The 10291-nt window shown below is 45.0% G+C and overlaps 1 protein-coding gene across 3 annotated transcripts in view; it reads left to right on the top strand.

Moving 5' to 3' along the window:
• The window catches only part of Kat2b (lysine acetyltransferase 2B), a 103672-nt gene that overhangs the window by 64801 nt on the left and 28580 nt on the right, over nt 1-10291 (top strand). For all 3 annotated transcript variants that reach the window (XM_023708442.1, XM_023708441.1, XM_023708443.1), the window contains 2 exons: nt 117-223; nt 8743-8871. In XM_023708442.1, the coding sequence (XP_023564210.1) occupies nt 117-223; nt 8743-8871 (236 nt within the window). The remainder of the gene's footprint in view (nt 1-116; nt 224-8742; nt 8872-10291) is intronic.

Raw genomic sequence — 10291 nt, 5'->3', positions numbered from 1 at the left:
GAACCGCGGTCCCTGTGCTTTGCCAAGCTTGTTTCAAGTAGGTGCTTTAGACCACTGAGCCATCTCTCCAGCCCCTGTTGCTTTAATCTTACTATTGCTTTTACTCTTGCTTCTAGGTTTCTGTCCATGTTAGAAGAAGAAGTTTATAGTCAAAACTCTCCTATCTGGGATCAGGATTTTCTCTCAGTCTCTTCCAGAACCAGCCAGCTAGGAATCCAAACAGGTAGGTTTCTCTTTATGTAAGCCAGAAAAAAACCAGTGAGGCCAACCTAAAATGTCAGTCATGACGCACTCTGTTTTCCAACAAGAAATTTAGAGCTAGCCAAACAGCAAACGCAGGCAAATCTTGGCATGTATGCTCCGATTTACGAGAAAGCAGGTACAAGCCATACTCTTAGAACTGTGTGTTTATTGATAAGGCATGTAGGTATGAAGCAGATAGCTCACAGCTAGACGAACACTTCTCTGCTGGTGTAAAATGCCAGCTGTGCAGCCCAAACTGGGTCTGTGCAAAGATGTGTTGTAGTCACAGCTAATGGTGGGGTGTGCCCAGGAACCAGACTAGTGGCTAGTGGGTGAGAGAGGGCAGTCCTGAGTCTCAGGGGAAGGACTGGTTCTGCATGGGGTCAGGGCGTCTCTTGGACTGCCTTAGGCCGGCTTGTAGTAACAGTTAACATTTTATGGGGGAAGTGAGAGACATATCTTTTGGAGTACTAGTAATCCCAGGAAGAAAACCTGAATCCTTTCTTCAACGTTAGCAAGACTCACTGAGCATGTTGAATTAAAAATGCCAAAGCAGTGGTTTATATTTGGCTGTGGGGAAATACAGAGTACTGAATTTTATTTTTTATAGTTTTATTAACATGTGTTTGCAATACATAAGTAATGTTTATGTATATTCCTGGTGTGGAATCAGTATATAACACATCTCAGCATGCTGTGAGTTTCCGACATGCACTGTGCCTCCTACCCCACCTGTCTCTATCTCTTATTCCCTTTTCCATTTGGGAAAGATCTGTCGACCTACTTCCTATTTTAGTTTTACACTTTTGTATAACTGGGGTTTCTCGTACAGGAGAAACCGTGCAATATTCAGTTATGCAACGTTACAGTCTCAAGGTGCACCCATTTTCCTACAGATGACTCAAGTTTGTCTTTATACATTTGTCTGTTGATGGACAGATCACTTGTGAGGTGTAGCTTTCGTGAGTGGTGCTGCTGCACACGGCGCTGTGCATGTACTCTGCACTACGACGTCTTTAGCTCTCGGAAAGATGCCTGGAAGGGGACTAGGCGGGTCAAATGGAATTTCTCATTTTAGTCTTTGAGGACTCTCCATACTGATTTCTGCTCATTGTTAATATGCAGGCTGTATCATGTCTAGCAAAGGAGTTTTATTTCTTTAAAAAAGTATAGAGGTATAATTTATACACACTAAAATATGTAGTATATATACACTTAAGTTCATATTTTTTAGTGCACTGCAAGTTTTTTTTTTTTAATTTTTATTTATTTGTGTGTGTGTGTGTGTGTGTGTGTGGCCAGCTCAGCCCACCAGGGGGCGGGGCTGGCTGGCATGTGGTGCTGGGGGATTGAACCCCGGTCCCTGATGCCTTGCCAAGCTTGTTCTAAGTAGGTGCTTTAGACCACTGAGCCATCTCACCAGCCCACACTGCGAGTTTTTGAGAAAATACAGTTGGGTAGCTATCACTACCATCACAATGTAGAGTGGTTATGTTATTCTAGACAACTTTCTTTGTACCTCTTTGCTATGGTTTATATCTAGATATCCTCCAAAAGCCCTAGTGCTCATAGGCAGGGCTTTTGGCTTCGACTCTTAAATCCATCTTTGTTTTTTTGTTTTTTTTCTTCTATTGCTGGGAATCAAACTCAGGACCTTGAGTTTGTCAGGCAGGCACTTATACCACTGAGCTATCTTCCCAGCACATAAGGCAGGCCTTTTGGAAGGTGATTAGACTGCAGGGGCTTATAGCTGACTTGCTGCTAGGTGGTAGGTGCTGGTGGGAAAAGGCAGGCCATTGAGGTGTGGCCTGGAAGGGTTCCTCCCCTTTCTGGCTTCTCCCTGCTCCTTTTTCTTCCTGGTGGCTGTGCCTTGAGCAGCTCTCTTCCACCCAGCACCTCCCACCATGCTTTTCCAGCTTGAGAGCCAGCCAGCTATGGACTGAACACGTGAGTCAAAATAAACCTCCCCGTTAAATGGTGAGCGTTGGGTGTTTTGTTCCAGGGATAAAGTGACCTATGCAGATTTTTGATACACCAAGGAAATGAACCTGTGTGGTTCAGGAGATTAGAAGTGGCTCTTGGGAGGAGTTTGGAAAGGTACAGAGGTGCTAGCTGGAGAAGCAGTCTCAGAATGCTGTAAGCTGAGCTTGATGGGAGCTTCTGGTTGGTGCTCAAAAGACCAGAATGCTGATGGAAATGATAGAGTAACTCCATTGATAACTTAGCTTTGAGACTATGTGTATTATGCATTTGCAAAAAATTTGTCAACATTTTACTCATGTCCTGACTTTGTGGAAAACTGAGATTTATGGACAGTGGACATTTCTCCAAAGTCAAAAAAAAGACAGTGGACAAATTAATCTGGTAGAGGAAATTTCAAGGCAGTCAAAGTTGGAGCTCATGGATACTGTGAGAGATTATGGGATGCTCAGGACAGAAAGCCCCCAAGTTCAGTTTTGGCTAGAAGTAGTGGCACATACTTGTTATTCTATCTCTTGGGAGGCTGAGACAGGAGAATCAGCAAGAGTTTGAGACTAGCCATGGTTGCTTAGTAGGTTCAAAACTAGTTTGAACTACACAGCAAGGTACTGCCTTAAAAAAAAAAGTTTTAATTTTTGGCAGAAAGAGGTTACAAAGATTGAGCAAAGCAGAGCTTGATTGCTGATGAGATTAACATTTTAAAAAAGCCAAGTGGGCTGGTGAGATGGCTCAGTGGTCTAAAGCACCTACTTAGAACAAGCTAAGCTAAGCAAAGCACAGAGACCACGGTTCAATCCTCCAGCACCACATGCCAGCCGGCCCCGCCCCCTGGTGGGCTGAGCTGGCCACACACACACTAAATAAATAAATAAATATTAAAAAAAAAAATAAAAAAAAAATAAAAAAGCCAAGTATTTTAAGTTGAGACAATGGGAAAAATGGCTCACAGGCATGTTAACAATCTGCAAGGTCCCAGCCTTCACAGGCTCAAAGTTGCAAAAGTGGAAGATTTCGTTTGCAGCAGAGAACTTCAGGGCGCCTGCTTAAGAATGCTGCCCATGGAACTTGTCCCTTGGGTTCCTTGCATAGTACCCATGTGGGCATCGGGAGCCCTGTGGAGTGGTCACCCAACAGGGCCTGGGCTGCTTCCCCAGCGGCGGCAGACCTTTAGGCTAGTCTTAAAGGCACGCAGAATGCAAGCATTGTGGGGTCTGCGTGATTCCAACTCGAATTTCAGATGAAGGCCTGGGAGGCCAGGCTGTGTGCCCCCAGAGGGTGGTAAACCCCTGAGAGGGCAGCACTTGAAGCTCTGAAGGGAAAAAAAGTTTAATGGGAAAAAAAAAAGTTTAATGGAGACCCCAGAACACTAAAAAGCCAGGAATGTGCACCGTCTTGGGGGGAGTCATAAGGCATAAAGCCAACACAAGAAAGAAGCCACGAGGGTGGCAGCCACCAGCTGTGTCACGGGGCAGAACCACTCAGGCCCTTTGGATCGCCCATCTCATGGCCACAGCTTGCGCTGGTGCTGGACTTGGAGCTACAGAATTCAGTGTTTTCCCTTCTGCGCTTCAGTCTTGCTTCGTTTCTGTTGGTTTCTACCCCACAATGTCTTCTTTTTGGAATGGGAATTATGTGTCAGCATTGTTGAGCTTCTTTTTGATGTTTTCGAGGGCTTAACCGTTAATGAATTTGCCTTGAATTCCAGGCAAGACTTGGGACTTGGACTGTTCAGCAAGGCCGAAACTGTTAGGACTTTGGCAACTCTTAGAAATGGACTAGATGCATTTTGCACAGAGGGAGTCTTTTGGGGGCCAGGGTGCTGTGTTAGGGACCACGAGTTATGAGTTGGCACAGTACCTGTCCAGAGGCTCTCCTTGCCCGGCTTTGTGGGCCGGTTTTGGAATGTGGGATCCCTCTTCCTCTGATGCCCTGACAGTTGCTGAGGCTGTGTTGCTCACAGTACGGCACGAAGTCTGCTGTGGACAATTCAGGGAAATTGGTGCCCAGGTGTGGAAATAGATAAATGTTGTTTTCTTTAGGGTGTTAAGCTTGCCCCTCCAACCACTGCTTCTACCTTGTGCGATCGAGGGCACTGTACACCTCCCACTGCACTGGCTAATACAGTAGTGGTGAGCTAGAGGTTCTGGGTCTTTGTTTCCAAAGAACGTCATCCCAGAGCCCTATTTCCTTGCAGTTCTTGCCTCTTGCCCTTGTTCTTGTTCGTTCTTGCCATGTGCTGTACCTAACTGCAGAGGCCCCTGATAACTGGCACTGTGGAATATCATGGTTTGTATTGAGATGTTCCCCATGAGCCTAATAGACAGGGCTTTTGGAAGGTGACTAGGTTATGGGGATGTATAGCTGACTAGCGGACTTGCTGTTGGGTAGCGGGGCCCCGTTGGAATAGGCCAGTCACTGGGGTGAGACCCGGAAGTGTTCACCTCTCTCCAGCTCCTCTCGTCTCCAGCTTTCCAGGGGCCGAGCTGTGAGCAGCTCTCTCCTACCCCGTGCGTCCACCAGGCTTTTCCACCATCTGTCCCCTGCCCTGGCCAGCACTAGCCTGCTTTTGCTGTAAGTTTTGTCTTCTCCAGAATATAAGCAATCACATACTATAACCAATACTAATGACTTTCAGTTAGCAAAATGCATTTAAAAATATGGTTTTAAAAAATATTTTTTTATCCAAATGTGGTAGTGTACTCCAGTGATCCTAGCATTTGGAAAGCTGATGCAGGAGGATTTCTGAGTTTGAGGCCAAACTGGGCCACATAGTGAGGTAAAGCCAGCCTGAACTATGCATGGAAATCCTATCTCACCAAAACAAAAAACCAAATTTACTCCATGTTTGGATATAAATGTAATTAAATCCTTATAAAGCAGAGCACATAGGGGATTAGTCATTTTTATTTAGACCAAATTTTTTGTGTTTGAATTTTTTTTTTTTTATTTTGTCCTGTCTTATCTTTTCAGACAGGGTCTTGCTATGCAGTTCAGGCTGGCCTTGAACTCACTTTCTAGCCCAGGCTGGCCTTAAACTTTCAGCAGCCCTCCTGCCTCAGCCTCATGTGTGCTGTATTTGAATTCTTGTTACAAAACATATCAAAAACGTAAAAGATCTTGTGACCATTTTAGGTGCTAATTTCTCGCTTCTCGCATGAAAACCTGCCATGCTCTGAGGCCTCATTGTGCAGGCTACAGTTTGTGGTAGCTTGAGTGGACCGTGGAAAGGCCACACACGCTCCGTGCTTACTGGACATGTCCTCTGCACTTTGTCTTGGTCCTCTTCTCAGCCAGCTTTCCATTGGTGTCCCTTCTGCAAACCCTTCATTTCTTCTGTGTCTTCTAGCAAGGAATCCCCTTTTTTTCCCATGCGTCTGCATAGCCATAAACATGGCTTACAATACAGCAGTCATGAAGTTTTGAACCTACACTGGATGCCGAGTGCCATCCTGGGAGCACATCAACTTAGGCGTTTGGCCTGTGGCATGCCTTTGGGGGCTTTTAAAGCTCCCCAGGTGATGGTGAAGGGCAGCACCATTTGAGCACTATGGTGTCCCCCAGTACTTGACTCACGCTATCCTGGCAGTTTCTGTAGCATTTTTCTGTGCTGTGGATGCAGCTCCTTGCGGTGTCCCCCAGCGCTTGCCTCATGCTGTCCTAGTCCTGCTGGTTTCTGTAGCGTATTTCTGTGCTGTGAATGCAACTCCTTGATGATGGCTGGAAGCCCTTTTCGCTACAGTGACCACAGCAGCAACAATAGTGATAGATACCTTTGTTAAGGGCTTGCCTGCTCACCCACCCCAGGAAACTAGAAGTATTATCCCTTCAGTGTGGTTAAACAAACAGGAACTCAGAGGGGAGTGACAAATGGCCCCAGATCAGCACTTGTAAGGGATGGAAGTGGGTTTCTAGGGCTGTTGAATTCCTGACTCTTCCTCTATGTTAGGACCTCCACTACCACATCAACCACAGCCTTGCAGCTTTGCATTGTAGGTCTGCAGCAGAGACCTAGGGGTGGAGACTCTGAAGAACACACCTTCTTTCTTCAGACAGGGGGCCACCAGAGCTGTTCAGCAGGATCAACTTAGGCCTCTGACTTGAGTATCTCAGGAGAGGATTTCTCTCTGTGGAAAAGTGCCTTTGATCCTCACCTGCTCAAAATCCTCCTAATCCCATCAAGGTACATGCTGTTTCTGTAGTGTAGGATGGACAAGGCAGAGGTGGTCTTTGGCTCTAGAGAAACTTCCTGCTTATTTCAGCATCTAGGGCTATCCCCATTTAAACTGGATCATACACTTTAATATTACCTGAAGCTGTCAGAAGCGTGCTGTCTGCTTTCGATCTGCCATAATTGCAGTTTGTTCTCTTTGGGAGAAAGGAGTGTAATCATCCACTTAATTGCTGTGTCTGCATTGATGCTGCTGTAATAAATGACACTCATAATGATGGCTTGAAAGTTTTGCAAGTACTCAGATGTCTTCATAATCACCAGAGCTTCCCTTTGTTCGGAATCATTCCAGCGTACACTGAAATTCAGAAAGTCTGAATGTTGGAAGAAAAAAAATATACAGTCAGGTACTCTAGTATATTCTGATTATTTCTATTTTTGATATTGTGGTCTTGCTGTGTTACCCTGCTTGGACACGAACTCCTGGGCTCAGGCGATCATCTGGCTTCAGCTTACTGTGTAGCTAGGACTACAGGAATGTGCCCGGTATCTGGCTTTATTCTGATTCTTTACATATCAGTCTCTGTTCTATTAAAGGTGCTGAGGGTTGGCAGCTTGTTTGCTTTACCGATCCCATTTCTGTCCTGGCTGTTGCCAATGTCCTGTGCAGACTGAAGTGTGACTACATTGCAACTTGGCTGACACTTCTCTGGCTGACTGTACTGCTGTGCTGTTCTGCCCAATGTCATTGAGAGCAGAGGAGTGTTTTGCCATACTTAGCTTTTTGTCACTCCCTGCCCCTTTTCTGTCTCTTGTCTCTTTCCCTCTTTTTTTTTTTTTTTGGTGGTATTATGGATCCAACCCAGGGCATCATGTCAGCTAGGCAATTGACCTAGTATCCGCAGCCTGTTTTATTTTATTATTTATTTTTTAGCAGTGGCAAAGTTTATTTGAATAAGGAGTGAGGGAGAAACTGGTTCTGCAGAGCGAGATTGGGCTGAATAAAAGAGAAAAAGCAGTGTAAAGCACACCTGGTGGACGCAGGGCAGGCCGTCATAAGGAAAGCCACAGTAGATGCTTTTTATTCTGAGACATGGTGTTGCTAAATTTCTCAGGCCAGGGCCAGGGATTTAGCTCAGTGGCGCAGTGCCTTCCCGGCAAGTGTGAGGTCGTGCATTTGATTCTGGGTACCAGGGAAAAATGTTTCCTAATAAAAGATAAATAATAATTAAAATAAATAAGTAAATTTCTCAGGCCAGCCTTCAACTTGCTGTTTTCCTGCCTCAGGCTCCTGAGTAGTTAGAGCTGTAGACATGTGCCGTGCATGGTTCTCTTTCTCGCTGTCCTGTCTCCATCAAGGTTACTTCTGCGGGGAGATAGCTCAGATAGCTCAGCAGTCTAAGCACCTGCCTGGCAAGCACAAGGACCCAGGTTTGACCCTTACTGCTGGCGTGGTGGTGCACATCTGCAATCCCAGTGCTGGGGAGGCTGAGACAGGAGGATCACTATGAGTCCAGGCTGCATAGCAAGACCCTATACAAATTAAATAAGTAAAAATTAAAAAGTAAACAACAACAACAAGAAAATCTTCCCAGTGTTAGGCTTCACATGTGAGCTTTCCTCAGGCTGTTAGTACCCCATGGATGTTACTACCCCGTGGCTGCCAAGTGCAGATTTCTTTTCAAACTAACTTCCATCATTTTCTCCTTGTTGACATTTTCCATATAAAAAGATTTGTCTTACTATTTTCATGCCTTTTATTTCAGATATCTACTCTATTCCATGAGTTATAATCAATCAGTCTTCATTTTTTTTTTTTAGCATTGACCCCCAAACCTTCCGACTAAGTTACAACCCCGTATTTATTCTTATTTTGAGACAAGGTCTGGCAAAGTTGCTCAAACTCAGCTCAAACTTGAAACTGCTTCAGCCTCCCAGAGTGCTGGAATTAGAGGTGTACACCACCAAGCCTGACTCATTGCTGTCTTTATTGTCTTCTTTTTGTACTGGGAATTGAACTCAGGACTTTGCACCTGCCAGACAGGCGCTTGTGCCACTAAGCTAGATCCTTGGCCTATTTCTTTTTCTTTCTTTCTTTTTTTCTTTTTTTTTTTTTTTGCGGAACCAGGGATTGAACTCAGGTCCTTGCACTTGCCAGGGAAACGCTTATTCTACTGAGCCATCTCCCTGGCCCCCCATTTCTTTATTATCTTGAGACTCTGTGGTCTTTATTTTCAAGAGGTTTTTTTTTTTTAGAGTTGGGCAGGAGTAGGATGATCTCATGTATATTTGGTTCCGTGTTGCCTAAATAGGAGTCATCTTAATACCTGCTTTTCTTTTTCCTGGGGCAGTTATCAGTCCACCTCCTGTGGCTGGGACAGTTTCATATAATTCAAATTCATCTTCCCTTGAGCAGCCGAATGGAGGCAGCACCAGTCCTGCCTCCTGCAAAGCCTCCTCTGGGCTTGAGGCAAACCCAGGTAAGCTCTTTTTGTTTCTTTTTCTTTATTGGTACTGGGGATGGAACTCAGGACCTTACACTTGCCAGGCAGTCACTTACGCCACTGAGCAGTCTCCCCAGCCCTCCAAGGAAGCTCCTAAGTGGGAGGGTAGGAGAGGCCCTAGGAGCTCTGTTCTCTGAATTGCTGGATGTAGACATAACCGCACTACAGAGTGCATATGTCCAGGGTTTTGATGGCTGAAAACCACTTTGTCACTTTCCATCAGGCTTTGGACTGTATTGGTTGGTTATTTCTGAATAATTGCTGATCTTGAATGCAGTCAGTCAAACTCTCAAGACTTACTGTCTTAGCTCATTCCCTTGGGGTGGTGTCTGGGAGTTGACAGACTTCAGCCAGCCTCACCCAGTCTTGGTGCAGCGAAGCCCTGAATCTATACTTTACCGGAGCCTCTGTCCTGGGTGTGGCTTGGTACTCAAGTAGAAGCCACTCTTTGCCACATATTTCTCACCATGCTCTTGAGATGCTTGGGCTGTGCAGTCCATGCCCTTGTGCTGATGGCAGAAACACCAGAGAACGAGCGGAAATATGCCCTGTCTTGAAGCTGAAGCTCACTTCTGTCTCATGCTGTCATCCAGTTCAAAGGATGTAGAAGTGGAGAAATGGACTCTGTTCCCTCTATAGGACAGACTGCAGAGTCCTGCAGCAGAGAGTGTGGATAACCGGGAGGGAAATGAATTTCACCTCATGGCTACTTGGTAAAAGCACTTTTTAAATCCTATAGAATATTTTAAAGGTTGCATGTCTGTCCATAGACTTGACACCAAGCAAGTGTTGGCTATGAGTAATTTTATTTTTCTTTTGTCTTTTTGAGACAGGGTTTGACTATGAGTTCAGGCTGGCCTTAAACTCACTTTGTAGCCCAGGTTGGCCTTAAACTCACAGCAATCCTACATCAGCCTTCCAAGTGCTGGCTAAAGTTTGAAATAAAAGAAAAATTATAAAAAAGGAGGGAAGAAAGACCTTTATATGAAGTACTAAATATTTAGTGTGTACCTCTCTTTTTCTCCCATACTTCTAAGGCAGGCACTACTAATAATTGAAGGATTGAAGCACTTCTCTGCCAGTGAGCTTACATACATCATGGGGTGCTTTCTTGTAACACTCTGTGTGTCTTGGGCTTGCAGAGTGAGAGGTATAAACCTCAGCTATGAAGAGTAACTAACCCAGCAGTATTACTTTTTGGTTGATCAGGAAATCTCAAGACTGGTTGGCTAAATGTTTGAAAATATTCTCACCTACCTCCAAAAACAAAAAAATGTTACATAGATACAACCAAGCCAAAACCATTTAGTAACAGGTAACAGTTATAGAAGCATCTTTTACAAATAAGATATGTCATCAGTCACTCACCCACCCGCTCACTCACTCACTCACTCAC

This window comes from Octodon degus, unplaced genomic scaffold (genome assembly GCF_000260255.1).
Source record: "Octodon degus isolate 3935 unplaced genomic scaffold, OctDeg1.0 scaffold00361, whole genome shotgun sequence".
Lineage (NCBI taxonomy): Eukaryota > Metazoa > Chordata > Mammalia > Rodentia > Octodontidae > Octodon > Octodon degus.
The sequence above is the reverse complement of the archived record's forward strand: the minus strand, read 5'-3'. Positions and strand labels throughout refer to the sequence as shown.